Source organism: Bombina bombina, chromosome 1 (genome assembly GCF_027579735.1).
Source record: "Bombina bombina isolate aBomBom1 chromosome 1, aBomBom1.pri, whole genome shotgun sequence".
Taxonomy (NCBI): Eukaryota; Metazoa; Chordata; class Amphibia; order Anura; family Bombinatoridae; genus Bombina; species Bombina bombina.
Genome location: NC_069499.1, coordinates 709,123,695 through 709,140,722, shown reverse-complemented (window position 1 = coordinate 709,140,722; position 17,028 = coordinate 709,123,695). Strand labels below are relative to the sequence as shown.

The window sequence follows — 17,028 nt, the reverse complement described above, 5'->3', positions numbered from 1 at the left end:
CAGTACAATTTTTAAAGAGTTTTATTTTTTTGTGTCATTTCTGTGGGAATTCTGGTAGTTTGATCATGGAGCAGGAGTCTGTTTCTATGGAGAAATGTCTATTGTGTCTTGAGGCCCAAATTGTGTTACCTATGCAATTTTGTTCCTCATGCTTAAAAAGGACTTTAAAATGTAAAGAAAAATGTTTTGTTTCTGAGCCCAATGTCTCTCAGGATGATGATGTTCAGGCAATGCCTCGGCTTTCTCCTCAAACATCCCAAGCCTACATGGCGTCTCATACACTGCCCTGCAGTTCCTCTTAGCCTCCTGGAGGAGTTTATTTGCCTGCAGATTTTGCTGCACAGGTATCTTCTGCGGTATCTGTGGCATTATCTGCTTTTCCTATACTGGGAAAATGCAAGAGGAAATTTAGACATTCAGATAGTAAGGTTTCTGTTCCACCTACTGCTATGCAGGTTGTCCTTTCTCATAAGTCTGATGAGGAGTATACGTCGGTAGCCTCTGAGGGTGAAATCTCAGATTCGAACAGTATAATTCACTCATCTGATACTGAAGAAGTAAACTTCAGATTTAAGCTTGAACACCTTCAAGTACTGTTAAAGGAGGTATTGGCTTCTTTGGACAACTCTGACTCTTCTGTCATCAACCCTAAAAAATCTAGTAAACTTAACAAATACTATGATGTTCCTTCCTCTGGAAGTGTTTCCTGTTCCAGACCTTGTGACGGAGATTATTTCACATGAATGGGAGAAGCCAGGGATACCTTTCTTCCCATCTCCCGTTTTTAAAAAAGATGTTTCCTATTGCTGACATTAAAGATTCTTGACACACGGTGCCTAAAGTAGAAGGGGCTCTTTCTACTCTGGCTAAGAGAACTACGATCCTTATAGAGGATAGCTGCTTCTTTAAGAATCCCATTGACAAGAAGCTGGAGGCTTATTTGAAAAATATGTTCATCAGGGTCTTCAATGACAACCTGTAGTCTGTATTGCCTCAGTAGCAAGTACTGCATCTTATTGGTGCGATGGCTTGTCTGAATCAATTTTAGTAGAGACTCCGTTAGAGGAGATCCAAGATAGGATTAAGGCTCTCAAACTACCCAATTCCTTTTTTTCTGATGCTAACATGCAAATTATAAGACTTGGAGCCAAGATGTCTGGCTTCACTGTCTTAACCCACAGGGCTTTGTGGCTAAAATCTTGGTCAGCTGATGTTACCTCAAAGTCCAAGCTTCTGGCGCTTCCTTACAAGGGTAAAACCTTGTTTGAACCTGGTCTGGCAGAAATAATTTATGATATTACGGGTGGAAAAAAAGGTATTTTCTACCACAAGATAATTACAGACCTAAGGGGCGTCAAAGTATTTTTCGTTCCTTTCGTAACTTCAAAGGTCAAAAGTCTTCCAAGCAGGAACAGCCCAAGTCCTCTTTGAAGCCCAATCAGTCTTTGAACAAGGGGAAGCAATCAAAGAAACCCTCTGCTGAGTCTAAGTCAGCATGAAGGGTCGCTTCCATGGACATCATTTTCTTTGCTCGATTCCATTTGAGAGATCTGCAATTATGCATGCTCAGACAATGGAATCGAGACCATTCGGATCTGTCTGAGGATAGATCTAGACCAGCCAACAAGAGACTCTCTCCCGTGGTGGCCTCTCAGGACCATCTGTCTCAGGGCACATGCTTCCAGAGACCTTCCTGGGTGATTGTGACCACGGATGCCAGCCTGCTAGGCTGGGGAGCAGTCTGAGACTTGTTAAAGGCGCAGGGACTATGGACTCGCAAGGAGTCTGCTCTCCCCATAAACATCTTGGAGTTGAGAGCGATGGCTTGGCCTCAATTTTCTTTAGCCCAGTTTATCAGGTTCCAATCGGACAACGTCGCCTCAGTGGCTTACATCAACCACCAGGGAGGAACTCGGAGTTCCTTAGCTATGATGATGGTGGCACCGATTATTCAGTGGGCGGAAGCTCACAATTGTTGTCTATCTGCCATCCACATGGGGGGGGGGGGGCTCTCCTCTCCATTCGCCAGGTTAACCCTCAAGTTGGGGGTTCCGGAGTTGGATCTGATGGTGTCCCGGCAGAACGCCAAGCTTTCAAGGTATGGTTTAAAGTCAAGAGATCCTAAGGCGCCTCTGATAGATGCTCTGGCGGTTCCTTAGGATTTTGGTCTAGCATATCTGTTTTCTCCGTTTGCGCTCCTTCCACGAGTCATTGCTCGTATCAAACAGGAGAGAGCTTCGGTAATTCTTATAGCTCCTGCATGGCCTCGCAGGATCTGGTATACAGACCTAGTGAAGATGTCATCTCCTTCTAACTCAGGGTCCATTCCTCCATCCAAATCTCGTTTCTCTGAAGCTGACTGCTTGGAGATTGAACGCTTAGTTCTGGCTAAGTGTGGGTTTTCTGAGTCAGTCATTGAGACCATGCTACAGGCTCCCATACCATAAGGTATGGCGTAAATACCTTTATTTGTGTGAATCCAAAGGCTATTCTTGGAGTAGGGTCAGGATTCCTAGGATTCTGTCCTTTCTCCAGGACGTTCTGGAGAAAGGGTTGTCAGTCAGTTCTCTGAAAGGTCAGATTTCTGCTTTATCTATTCTTTTACATAAACGTCTAGCAGATCTTTTTGTCAGGCCCTGGTCAGAATCAGGCCTGTGTTTAAACCTGTTGCTCCTCCTTGGAGCCTTAACCTTGTTCTTAAAGGGATAGTAAACCCAAAAAATATTTTCAACTCATTCAAAACTTCTTTTCTCCAACATTGGTGTGTCCGGTCCACGGCGTCATCCTTACTTGTGGAATATCTCTTCCCCAACGGTAAATGGCAAAGAGTCCCAACAAAGCTGGCCATATAGTCCCTCCTAGGCTCCGCCCACCCCAGTCATTCTCTTTGCCGTTGCACAGGCAACATCTCCACGGAGATGGTTAAGAGCATGCAGATAAAGTGGTTTTGCGTACTAAGCCTGGTTTTCTTCCAAAGGTTGTTTCTAACAAAAATATTAACCAGGAGATAGTTGTACCTTCTTTGTGTCCGAATCCAGTTTCAAAGAAGGAACGTTTGTTACACAATTTGGACGTAGTCCGTTCTCTAAAATTCTATTTAGAAGCTACAAAAGATTTCAGACAAACATCTTCTCTGTTTGTCGTCTATTCTGGTAAAAGGAGAGGTCAAAAGGCGACTTCTACCTCTCTTTCCTTTTGGCTTAAAAGCATCATCCGATTGGCTTACGAGACTGCCGGACGGCAGCCTCCTGAAAGAATCACAGCTCACTCCACTAGGGCTGTGGCTTCCACATGGGCCTTCAAGAACGAGGCTTCTGTTGATCAGATATGTAAGGCAGCGACTTGGTCTTCACTGCACACTTTTGCCAAATTTTACAAATTTGATACTTTTGCTTCTTCGGAGGCTATTTTTGGGAGAAAGGTTTTGCAAGCCGTGGTGCCTTCCGTTTAGGTAACCTGATTTGCTCCCTCCCTTCATCCGTGTCCTAAAGCTTTGGTATTGGTTCCCACAAGTAAGGATGACGCCGTGGACCGGACACACCAATGTTGGAGAAAACAGAATTTATGCTTACCTGATAAATTACTTTCTCCAACGGTGTGTCCGGTCCACGGCCCGCCCTGGTTTTTTAATCAGGTCTGATGAATTATTTTCTCTAACTACAGTCACCACGGTACCATATGGTTTCTCCTATGTTTTTCCTCCTGTCCATCGGTCGAATGACTGGGGTGGGCGGAGCCTACGAGGGACTATATGGCCAGCTTTGCTGGGACTCTTTGCCATTTCCTGTTGGGGAAGAGATATTCCCACAAGTAAGGATGACGCCGTGGACCGGACACACCGTTGGAGAAAGTAATTTATCAGGTAAGCATAAATTCTGTTTTTATAATAAAGCCTTTTGTAATTGGGACCTTTGTACGGTTTTCTTTCCATTTCTTGAAATTTTAATTGAAACATTAATTTTGCGCCAAACCCATTTTCTACTTATTATTATGCAGCATGTTACGATGTTCTACCTAGGTAGAAACATCATGGCGGACCGCATGCGCAATTAAACTATTTACATTGATAACACATGCGCAGACTCGCCCCCCTGTCTCCAGCACCGCTTTCAGCAGTCTACTGAGAGGAGACAGGAACACAAGTTACTAGAGCGGCATCTCTAGCCACCTGACAGATTTGTATTACAGTATCTCAGAAACCGTCCGGCATCAACAGTGTGTATGTTGCGATTCTTCCCTGTTTGTGATGAAGTGCATCTGTGCTTCTGATATTTACAGCGTGAGTATGAGCGCTCTGTTTATTTACACTGTCGGACTCATCTCCCCCTCCCTCTTGCTGTGTTTGCTTTCATGTGGAATTGGAGCCCTCTCTAATCAATCAAACACAGCAAGGGAGAGGGGGGAGATAAGCCGGACAGTTTTAATAAACAGAGCTTTCACACCGCTGCTGTATTCAAAGTCTGAACTTGAAGCAAAGATGCACTAAATCACAGGCATGGAAGAATTCTAGTATAAACGCTGCTCTCGTTAGTGCAGGGCTGAACTGGGACAAAAGCAGCAGCAAAGTCTTGCACAGCTAGTCTCAGCAAAGGGTATTCCCTGTCTCCTCTCATTTGCCTGTGTGAAGCTCAAGCTGCCCCTCCAATACAGATGAATAGGCTGTGAACAGCTGTACATTAACATTGAGACTGCGCATGCAATGTTTACTGAAGGCAATATTGAAATGAAGGGATCCAGCCGCTTCACCATTGGATGGATTTACATAAGCCATGCCTCATTTTATGGGCGGTCATTACTGCTCATTTCATGATAGTTTATTGCTAAAAAATAAGGTATGTAAAAGCTTAATTTTGTCTTAAAAACGGTTTAATTTAATTGCATTTATAATAGTCATTATAATAAAATAGTTTAATTAGCGTCAAATGGGAACAATTTCTAACCCTTTAAAGTTTTGCAGCAGGCTCTTTTTGAGCCTATGCATTCTATAGATATTATTGTTATCTTGGAAGGTTTTGTTTCTAATTGCTATCTCTTCTACTCGGAGAGTTTTGAAACTCTCGGCTTTGCAGTGTGATTCGCTTTATTTTATCTTTCATGCAGATAAGGCAGTTCTTCGAACTAAATTGGGTTTTCTTTCGAAAGTGGTTTCGGATAGAAATATTAATCAGGAAATTGTTGTTCCTTCTGTCTGTCCTAATCCTCCTGCTCCTCATAAGGAACGTCTGTTGCACAACTTGGATGTGGTGCGTGCTCTAAAATTCTACCTTCAGGCCACAAATTATTTTCACCAGTCTTGTGCCCTGTTTGTTTCTCTGGAAAGCGCAAGGGTCAGAAGGCTACTGCTACTTCTCTTTTCCTCTGGTTAAGAAGTATAATTCTTTTTGCTTATGAGACTGTTGGTCAGCAGTCTCCTGAGAGAATTACAACTTATTCCACTAGGGCTCCTTTTCTTGGGCTTTTAAACATGAAGCTTCTGTGGAACAGATTTGCAAGGCTGCAACCTGGTGTCCTCTGCATACTTTTTCCAAATTTTATACTTTTGCTTTGGCTGAGTCCTCTTTTGGGAGAAAGGTTCTTCAAGCGGTGGTGCCTGTTTAGGTCTGCCTGTCTTGGTCTGCCTGTCTTGTTCTCCCTCCCTATTCATTCCATGTCCTATAGCTTGGGTATTAGTTCCCACTAGTAATTGGAATGAGGTTGTGGACTCTCCATATCTTAGGAAAGAAAACTAAATTTATGCTTACCTGATAAATTTCTTTCTTTCCGAATATGGAGACCCCACCCTTAATTAAGACAGTTATTTTTGACTGAACCTCAGGCACCTCTACACCTTTGTGTTATTCCTTTTTCTATTTCCCTTCGGTTGAATGACTGGGGATTATGGGTAGGGGAGTGACACTTATAGGCTTTGCTGTGGTGTTCTTTGCCGCCTCCTGCTGGCCAGGAGTGATATTCCCACTAATAATTGGAATGACGTTGTGGACTCTATATATCCGGAAAGAAATTTATCAGGTAAGCATAAATTTTGTTTTCTCCTCGGAGTCTAAATCTGGTATTAAAGATTCTTCAGGCTCCTCCTTTTGAGCCTATGCATTCTTTGGACATTAAACTACTTTCTTGGAAAGTGTTGTTTCTTTTGGCCATCTCTTTTGGCCATCTCTTCTGCTAGAAGAGTTTCTGAATTGTCTGCTCTCTCATGTGAGTCTCCTTATCTGATTTTCCATCAAGATTAAAGCAGTTTTGCGGACTTCTTTCAAATGTTTACCTAAAGTTATGAATTCTAACATTAATAGGGAAATTATTGTTCCTTCTTTGTGTCCTATTCCTAAATCTACTCTTGATAGATGTAGTAAGCTTTGAAATATTATGTAGATGCTATTTCAGACAGATTTCTAGTCTGTCTGTTCTTTTTTCTGGTTCTAGTAAAGGTCAGAAAGCCTCTGCTATTTCATTAGCATCTTGGTTAAAACTTTTAATTGACAAAGCTTTTTTGGAGGCCACATCTTGGGCTTTCAAGAATGAAGCTTCAGTTGATCAAATTTACAAAGTGGCCACTTGATCTTTCTTGCATACCTTTACTAAATTCTATCATTTTGATGTATTTGCTTCTTCTGAAGCAGTCTTTGGTAGAAAGGTTCTTCAGGCAGCTGTCTCAGTTGGATTCTATTGCCTATGATTTAGGTCTTTTTTTAATTTAAAAAAGGCTCTATTTCTTTTGGATTTAATTTCTCTGTGAAATAGCTGTTTTTTTATTTGTATCCCTCCCTTTATTTGTTACTCGTGCACTTCCACATCTTGGGTATTTTATATCCCATCAGTTACAAGTTTGTGGACTCTCGCCACCTATATGAAAGAGAGTCCACGAGGCCCACTCAATTTTCATTTTTTTTTTTGTGTTATTTTTCTTTTTTATATAAAGCACATCTTTTTTCCTGCTGCTCCTTTTTTTATGCTTTTACTCCTTAACCACCTCACCTCTTGGCTATACGTTAAACTGAGATATGAGTGAGGTGGGCGGGGTATTTATTGGCTTTTGAGGTTTGGGAAATTTTGCCTCCTCCTGGTAGGAATGTATATCCCATCAGTAACAAGCTTGTGGACTCTCGCCACCATGAAATAAATTAATTTATCAGGTTCTTACATAATTTTTTATTTTTGTAACCTTGATCACCAAAACAATATGAGATGCCTTTTACATTACATTTTATGACCAAAACTATCTGCTTCCAAAATATTTCTGTTTCTGTAAATAAGGGAACATGCATTACCAATTTGTACAAGACTTTTCAAAATGCATTTTAGTGGTTAGTTTTAAGTTTAAAAGATGTTTGTAAGGTATGTGATATGTTATCTGTATTTTATTACTTTACATATATAGTATACATAATTCACTTTTACTATTTTGCCAATGCCAGCCAGAACATGGAATATAAATCTATTTTAATTATTTAATATATTTAACCTTTTAACAGGTGTTGGCCAAAGTGCCGAAGGAGGAGGAAGAGGCAAGTCTGGAACAAAGCTTTTCCAAGACTTTCAGGTCTTAAGTAGGATCTGGACTCACCCTTGGTGTTTGCAGCTGGACTATATTAGTAAAGAAAATAAGGTAAGGCAGATATCATGTTATATATATTTTTCTTAAATTTTTCCCCAATAACATATGCCAAATGTTCGGGCAGAATTTCAGTGAAATAATGGAGCTTTTTTTAAATACTTGGTGCTAGACATTGGTCTGCTTTTCTTTCATCTCTGATCATGTTCCTTCATATTTGATATGTGCCCATTATTAAAGCTTTGTTTGAAATTATGTAAACCAGACATTTTCCAAGTGACTTAACAGATGTGTAGAAGAGGTTTCAGTTTTAAAAAGGGCCTGCTGCAATGGAATAATTGATGTGACGTCTGTAACTACTTTTATTTATTTATTTATTTATTTTTAGGGATATTTTGATGAAGACAGCATGGATGAATTCATAGCATCTGATTCAGATGAATCTTCAATGAGTCTTACTTCAGAAGAAGAGTCATCCAAGTAAGCAATTTGTTTTAAAAATGCTTTACACCACTTTAGGGTTTTCAAGAAAGATATAAAGTTTCCCACCTTATATATTAATGCACTGTAAAATCGGGGAAATTTTGTACCCACAAATGATTAGTGTGTTTATCTTCTTATGCCAGAAAGTCACTTAACAATAAAATAGGAAAAATCACAAGGATTTGCTCATTCAAAAATAAAGTACAAATGGTTATTGTAGGTTTTGCAGTCTCGTGTCAAAATATTATATTATGAAGTAAATTATTTTGCATGTTTTTCCCCCCACAATTCATTAGAATGGTCCAGGCGCTGTATTCTGCGCCTTTCGCAACTGTCAGAGGAGTAGGTTTTAGATCTAAAGCCTTCTCCATTGCAAATGGCACCCGTCAGGGTTGCCCTCTTTCACCTCTGATTTTTGCTATGGCTATGGAACCTCTAGCCCAAGAGATCAGACATTCTCAAGGTATAGAAGGAGTCAAGATAGGTGAGCGATCTGAGAAGATCGCCCTTTTTGCTGATGACCTAACCATTTTACTAACTAACCCAAGCTCTTCAATACCAGAAGCTTTTAGGACCTTAGAATTCTTTGGGACTATAAGTCTTTATAAAGTAAACATTCTTAAAACTGAAGCCCTAGCAATTGACCTTGATCCTGAGTTTCTTGCCACTCTTAAGGCTCGCTTCTCTTTCACCTGGCACACAGACCTTATAAAACACCTAGGTGTACTTCTTGGCCCTGACATAAATAAGGTTATTAAACACAATTTTGAGCCACTGATTGCTGAAATCAAAAAGCTTTTGCAGAGGTGGGATTATAGAGAAATCTCCTGGATGGGACGCATCTCTACCCTTAAAATGGCCATCCTTCAAAAAAATTTGTATCTATTCCGGTGCATACCCTACACAATTCCAAAAACCTATCCCTCTCAGATTCATTCTTTATTTATCAACTATGTTTGGAGAGGGAAGATCCCGAGAGTGGCGAATCGCATTCTCCAACTACCGATAAACAAAGGAGGTATAGCTTTTCCCAATATATACTTATATCACGACGCAGCCAGGTTGACTCATTTTGCAGCCTGGAGCAACGAGAAAGAGAAACCGGTGTGGTTTCTGCTCGAGACATCGATTATTCCTAAAAACTTCCATTTAAAAGACCTGATATGGATTCCCAAGCATAGGCTCCCAGACATCGCGCTCACGAATAAAATAATTCTCAACAATTGCCTTACTTGGCATAGACTCAGACATCATAAAGGATTGGCCCCACATCCCTCACCTATTCATAGCCTTCAGGGACTGATGATGGGTCTTCCAGATATTCATAAACAGGACTGGTAATCATGGAACTTTGTGTTGGGGACCTCTATCGACAAAAGAGGCTACTAACATCTAAACAAATATTCAAGCAGGTGAGTGAAGCTCCGAGGTGGCTAATGTTCGAACGCTACAGATTGCTGGAATACTGTCAGGCTTGGGGATTCCCCAATAACGAATCCGAGAGAAAGTACTAATTGGGAAAAAAGATGGCAATCAGGGACCAAACCTTTAAAACCATCATCTACTTCTTCTCAGTGATTACAGCGAAGTAATCCCATGGCAGATAAAGGCTTGGGGACGTGATCACACCTGCAGAAGTGGAGCATGCGACAATGATTACTAAATCAGCCATACATTGCATAACATACCTAGAGACCTATTTTAAGGTTCTCTTAAAGTGGTATCTAACCCCTCTCAAGTTTTCTAAGATATATCCTTCAGCCTCTCCGCATTGCTGGAGGGAATGTGGCCAACAGGGTACTGATATACATATCTGGTGGTCTTGCCCAAAAATCGCTCCTCTGTGGAGAGAGACTTTCTCATTGCTTTCTGATTTGGGTATGGCACTTCCTAGGTCCCCAGTCTTAGCCCTTCGACATATTGGTCTTAAGGACCTGCAGAAACCCTAACAAATGCTAGGAGCCGCAATCCTTATCGCAACTAAGGTTTGCATTGCTAGGTCATGGTAAAACTTGAAGCCCCAACTCTAGCTCAGACTACTCAACTTATAGACTATCTAGCCTCTATGGAGAGAGGCTTTTATAATATGACTGAACGTATTGACAAGTATTGGACGATCTGGAGTAGGTGGTTCCTTAAACCTCCTTAGACGTCCAAACATTCACTATTGTCCTTCAGTTCCTTCGGCTGATCCCTTATCTCCTTACCCCCCTTTCCTTTCCCTTTTTTTTTTTTCTCCTCTTTACCTCTTCTTTCTTTCCCTTTCTTTCCCCCCTTTTCTTTCTTCTATATCTTTATGCTTGTCCTCTTTGAATTTTTGCTATAAACTTTTCTGATGTTTTCTATCCATAAAATTTGTTAGGGACCATTTGCTCTTACATTATGACTAGTGATGCACCGAAATGGAAATTCTGGACCAAAACTGAATCCGAAAATCCGGGATGCACTTGGCCGAAAACCGAAACTGATACCGAAAATGTATTTTCTCAAATTATTTTCAATTTTTTTTTTTTTATTTTTTTTTTGGAATAATTAGAGCCAATAAAAAAAGCCCACACTTTTATTGAAAGTAACACACTAAAATTGGACAAAAATATCTTAAAACAATAATATGCTTCACAATAATTTTACCAAGAAAAAAAAAAAACACACAAAAAATGCCATTTTCGGCCAAAATGTTTCTGCGACCAAAATTTTGGTGCATCCCTACTTAAAATAATTATAATTATCAATATACTGTACTATTCTTCATTTAGTTCTATGTAACAGAATCATATTTAACAGGGTTTTTTTTTTTTTACCAATTATCCAAATAAAGTATAGTCCTCGAAAACTCATTATATGCAGAACAGTAAGTCAAGTAATAAACTTACAGCAGCTCTAGGCTAGCATCAAATTTGAAGCATGCTACACAATAATTTCACCGAAAATAACAGGCAAAAAAACCTAAAAACGAAATAGCCAAAAATGCCATTTTCGGCCGAAACTTTCTGCGGCCGAAATTTCGGTGCATCCCTAATTATGACCTATCAGTAGATTGAGACATTAGGAATATACATTGCTAAAGATTGCTGTGACATCTCCCAGCTAACTTTATGAAACTAGATTCCGTTATAGGTGAAAATGCAAGGCATGACACTCTATTCTTTTAGATATCTTCCTCTGGCACAGGTGTAGGTGTGAGAGTAACCTACAAGATGGCAATTGATCCTATGTCAAAATCACGTGCTAGTTATATATAGTGAATAACCTTGTACTTTACATTTGAGAATTGTTGAAAGTTTGTTCCTATGCTGATTGATTTATTTGCATTCTCTTTGTACTGTGTTTTGCTTAATAAAGCTTTTAAAATTAAAAAAAATATATATATTTTGATTTTTACAATCATATATCCTATATATATCCTAACAATATGCTATACCCAGATTAATCACTTTAATTTTTTTTTTATATATATGTTACCTTTTTTTTAGTAGGATTTTTATTAGACTATATATCTATAGAGAGGTTTTGAACCAGTGAAAAGTTGAGGGCATACCATTGAAATAGACATAAGGTATATAATTATTTTCTTCTTTAACGAGAAGATTCCACAGCTGCAAAGACACCCCAGCCAAAGGCTTAAATACCTTCCTCACTTCTCTCATCCCCCAGTCATTGTTTACCTTCCATCACAGGAGGTTGGCAGAGAAGTTTCAGAAGATTGAGTTAGTCTCTTATGGAGGGTAGTACTCTTCGCTATGGGACTGGAGTTTTAAGTAATCCTGTCAGCCTCTCAGTGAGAGCATGGATGAAGGTTAGAGTCTAGAGATGCAGGGAGAGTCTTTCTGCGAAACCATCCTGACTCAGATTAACAGCTCCTTGGCAATCAGCGTTGACGAGTTTCGCTGCCTGCTTTTATTCACTCAAGTCCATGTCAGAAGCGAGGCTACTATCTGTCACACTTGAAGGGCCGTGTTCCTGTTCCACGGCGCAGTTTCAGGTAAGATATTTTTATTTTATTTCGATATGTGAATGTGATGTTAACTAAAGAAGTCAGGGTCCCAGTGGGACTCCTTTATCTTAAGGAATCAAGGGTTAATATCCTCTGAGGGGGGTTATTTAACAGGGAGGACTTTATTCATGTTTATGTGATTCTGTCTGCTAATGTGTAGTGATACTTGGGCTCATGGCTATTCGGAACATAATGGCCTTATAAAAATCAGTTAGCGCAGTCTTTTAAGATTTGCGTGCCCTTTTTGTGACTTGCACGGTGCACCTTGGAGTTATGACGGAGAGAGTCTGCTCGTTAGTTGTCTGGTTCACAGGAGGTCGTGAGTGCCCCAGCCAAAATTGGTGGTGTAAGGTGCCATTTAGTGCTTGACCATTTTTGCAATCTCACAGTTATGGAGGATTCTGATTTTTTTTTTAGACACGGATATCTCCGATTCGGCCCGGGTTATCCATGCCCATTAGTTTATGTTCCGATTGCGGTTCTACTCTCTCTTCTCCCGAATCAGGACACTTAAAGTGCGTTGAGCCGTCCGCCCCCGAGAATTCCATGTCCTGTGAGGCGCGTGTCCCAGTACCTTCTCTTGCTATGCATGCAGGTGTCCCTATGGCCGTTACTCCTCCGGAAGGAGGCTTGTTTCCTCCAGAGGTTACGGCACGGTTCTGCATGGCTATATCTATGGTGCTGGCTTATTTATATCTCCCAAGTGAAATATTTTTAATGTACTGTCCGTGTTCTGTCAACCAGAGCCCGTCGGGCGTGAGATCGCCTGATTCAGTTCGGCCTTCTGGGGAAGCGATAGCCTCTGAGGCTTCAGGGGCCCCAACCTCGGGGCCAGGGTCGTCCATCGATCCAGCGAGAGATAATTTTTCCTTCCGTTTTAGGCTAGCATGTCTTCATGTCCTACTAAGGCATGTTTTGGCAGTGCTGGAGGATTCCAGTCCTAGTGGGCCGAGGGATCCTCGGCCTTCTGTGCTGGACGGCAAGCTGGGTTAGACGTTTGGGGTTGAAACCAATCTCCTTGACGTCTGGTTTTTTCTTTCTTTTGTGTATCAGTTCCAGTTCTGAGTTGGGAGAAGGGGGCCTCTGTTCGGCTGGTCCTTTTGGCGTGCCCATGCTCCTTGTGCGCGTACACCCACGGGTGCTGCCTTACTTTTCTTTTGATCCGGTTAGAATGTGTTTGATTTGTTTTTAAAGAGTTCGTGTCTGATATCATTTCCGTTTTGGGAACATACTTCCTCGGAAGTTGCACATTTTTTAAGAACATAGTTATGTTTCTAGTTCATATTATCGAACCTTTGGGTCGATTTTTCTTGGACCTTTGGACAGTTCTGGAGTGCTCCTGTACCAGGCAGGTACTGGTCGCGTGCTAGCTGCTGTTACTTGCGGTTCATGTCACCCTTGTTGTGCTGATATCCTGTTTCTCAGGGACTCTGACTTAGAACCATGTCTTTTGCCTGGAATTGGGCATGGGTGGTTCAGTTCAACCTTGGGGTTTGGATCTCCCGCGTGTCCCCTTGAAAGGGGTGTTTTTTTGTTTCATAAGAGATTGATATCTGCCTGAAGTTTGTTTGAAGTCTCTCTGACGGGTCCCTACTTGTCTTCTGGGGCATCTAATGCTTCCTTGTAGACTTTTAGGTGTCGTATCACCTGAGCTGGGGGTAATGACCGAGAGGTTTCGCCTCTAGGTAGAGTGTTTACCGTTTTTCTCTACTTCTTCTCCTCACCTATGGTGGGGGATGAGTTTCTTGTGTTTGTTATTCTTTGATTGGAGGTACCTCAGTATCCATGAAAGCCTTTGTATCCTTGTTTTTCTCGCTTCGGAGGGTTTTTTCCCTTCCTTGCGTACTCAGGTTCACGGGTCTGGATTCTGGTATTAGGAAGCGGTGGGTTAGAGTTCGATCTTCCTTTTGGGAGTGTTCCTTCTTTAGGGAAGGCAGCCGTGTAGGAACCTGAGCACGTAGTTCCTGTCATGGCTCATGGTAGCATGCCAGTTTTAAGTAAGTGGTCAGAGCTCTACTCCAGGGGTTTAGCTTCCTTGTAGACCCATACTTTCTCTCCGGAGTTCTGGACAGAGTTTTTGGTACTCTTTGTCTTCGGTCTTTACCAGCCTTTGGGCTGGAACCGTTAACTTAGAGTGAAGGTCAGGGATCGGTCTGCTCTGTTAAGTATTGACCGTGTACCTTTATTGAGTCTGTTCTCCCCTGGGGGGGGGGGGGGGGGGGGGGCTCTAGATATCCATCTTTCTACTGGTGGCGTCTGCTGCTTGGATGAGACGCTCCTTGGAGTCCGGATTTTTTCTGGACGGGAGCTGTTGCCGATGTTTCTCGGCGATTCTCGATGGGATGAGGTCCCACAATGTTCTAAGGTCAGCTTTGCTGCCTGGAGATTGGTCATTGCGAGTTCTTGTTTAGAGGTTGCTCTTTGTTCTAATGGAGAGCTCTTTTTACCCTGTCTATGCTTATCTAGTCTGACGGGTTTTCGTCTTGACTATGATACAATGAAGAACTCAAGGATTTTTTGGAGCACCATAGGTTGTGTGGTGCTGTCTTGGATCGGAGCGTGGCCCTCTGGTCATCCTAGTGATTGTCTTTTCCTGAGTATGGAATTTTTCTTTCTGGTCCTTGCCCTTCTAGGGAGTTTGTCTCCCTAGGCAGTGGTCCTGTAGCAACCTTGGATTTGCTCTAAGTTTTGCTTTTGAGTTTTCTTTCTTCCCTTGTTGGATGGTCCTTTGGATCTCTTATTGGGTCCTCTGTTCTCCCTCTCAGGGGTAGATAGAGAGTCTTGTCCTTTAGGTCGGGGGTAAGTTTCATGAGAGTCAAGAGCTGCAGGGCTGGCTCCTCTGAGGCTTTTATGCTCAGTGGATTGTTTGGATTTTGAGTGGTCCCTAGCACGGCTTTGCAGGTTGTGTAACTGATGAGCAGTTACCTGGGCTTCCGCATTGTTTTTCTACCCCCCCTTTGTTTGCATTCATTGTCCTCTATAGCTTGGATATTGTTTTCCCAAAAGTAATGAATGCAGCTGTGGACTCCTTCCGTTTAAGAAGAAAAACTTAAATTATGCTTACCTGATAATTTTATTTTCTTCTGACGGGAAGAGTCCACAGCTCCCCGCCTGCGTTTTATCATATGAAGCGGCAGTAAATTTGTGTTCTTCTGGCACCTTTTTCACCCTGATATTTCTCCTACTGTTCCTTGACTGGGGGACGAGGGAAGTGGGGGAGGTATTTAAGCCTTTGGCTGGGTTGTCTTTGCCGCCTCCTGGTGGCTAGGTTCTGAATTCCCAAAAGTAATGAATGCAGCTGTGGACTCTTCCTGCCAGAAAAAAAGAAAATTATCAGGTAAACATAATTTATTTATTTTTTTCATCCTTTAACTCTATTCAGAATCTCTAACAAGAGGACATTGTTTTTTTTTAATTCATGCCAAAACTGGTCCCATTATTTACAAGGTTTTAAAGGGACACTCAATCAAAATTAAATTTTCATTATTCAGATAGAGCATGCAATTTTAAACAACTTTCCAATTTACTGCCATTAACAAAATGTGCACAGTCGTCTTATATTTAAACTTTTTGAGTCACCAGCTCCTACTGAGCAAGTGCAAGAATAAGTGTGTATGCATTTGTGAATGGCTGATTTCTGTCACATGGTACATGTATGCATTTGTGATTGGCTGATGACTCACATGGTACAGGGGGAGTAGAAAAGACATAACTTTTAAAATTGTCAGAAAAAAAATCTACTACTCATTTGAAGTTCAGACTAAGTGCTATTGCATTGTCTTGTTATCTTGCATTTGTTGGTTATGCAAATCTACAGTGTTGACTGGTCCTTTAAGGGTAATTTTTCTCTCAACCCCTTGCTCCATGCCTTATTCACTACTTTGCTGCATAGGCACTTTTACTTATTTCCTGCAAACATTTTAATATTACCCAACCCTAGGCTATCTTTATTATCATTAAAACATTATTTGCTGCTGTTTACCAAATCAGTTTGTTACATAAGATGGATGATTAATCAACACTTCACTTTTCATTGCTCCCCAGTCTGTTTCCACTTTTTCTTTCATTGTCTCTTGTTGCTGATTCCAAAGCAGATTCAGAACAGAATATAATCATGTATGATTACATTTTCCTCCGCAGTGATGCAGCCTTTCTTTTAGTGAGAACAATATCAGACATGAACAGCCTATGTATTAACCTAAAATATATGCACTGATTTATTTAAAATGCAAGATTACCTTTTCTGATGTTTATATCTGCAGGACGAGGTCTATTCAACATCTCAGGGTATAGAATAAGCTTTCAAAACCTCCTTGAGGAATATTCTTACTGTCTCCTAAAGATTCATAAATGGCCCAGACCTTCCTGGCTTGTATGTTGGCACTGGAAACAATGGGAGTAATTGCTCCAGCTTCAGAAATCAGGTTTTTTTTTTTAATCATTTTTAATTCCAAAAAAGGAGGGCACTTTTTAGCCTATCTTGGATCTCAAACTTTGATTAACAAATTCCTGAAAGTTTCTAATTTCAAGGAGGAGACAATTTGCAGGAGGATCAGTTTGTCTATTTTAACTCTTCAAAATTGTATGTCTTTTCTGGATTTTATAATCAATTTAGTGACTGTGCATTTGTCACTGACACAGCAATGCAGACTAAAGTTGCAACAGGCCTGTGTTCATGTTCAACTCAATCCTTTTCCACTTGTTGCTGGGTGCATGAAATTTGGGTCTCTCATGGTTGCTACCTAAGATGCAGTCACATCTCCAGTTGCAGATGCTGCATCAGTGGAATGGGTTCCAAGAACATCTGTCTCAAAGAATCCTGTTAGATCAAAAGACAGTCACTAACATGGTAGCAGACTCCCCAATAACTTGTTCAACATGCTCCTTTCTTCATCCAGTGTGGGGCGCAAGCCTGTGAGGTTGAAATGCAGCCTGGGGTCTTAAAATATAGAGTATGAGGTCTCCTTGGGAGACATGGTTACCTGATTTTTTCAAAAAGTCC

General features: G+C 41.1%; 1 protein-coding gene across 1 annotated transcript in view; it reads left to right on the top strand.

The window, feature by feature from the left end:
* ATRX (ATRX chromatin remodeler) overlaps nt 1-17,028 on the top strand; it is a 783,199-nt gene that overhangs the window by 569,121 nt on the left and 197,050 nt on the right. The window contains exons 23-24 of the mRNA XM_053714433.1: nt 7,470-7,603; nt 7,938-8,029. Coding sequence (XP_053570408.1) covers nt 7,470-7,603; nt 7,938-8,029 — 226 coding nt within the window. The remainder of the gene's footprint in view (nt 1-7,469; nt 7,604-7,937; nt 8,030-17,028) is intronic.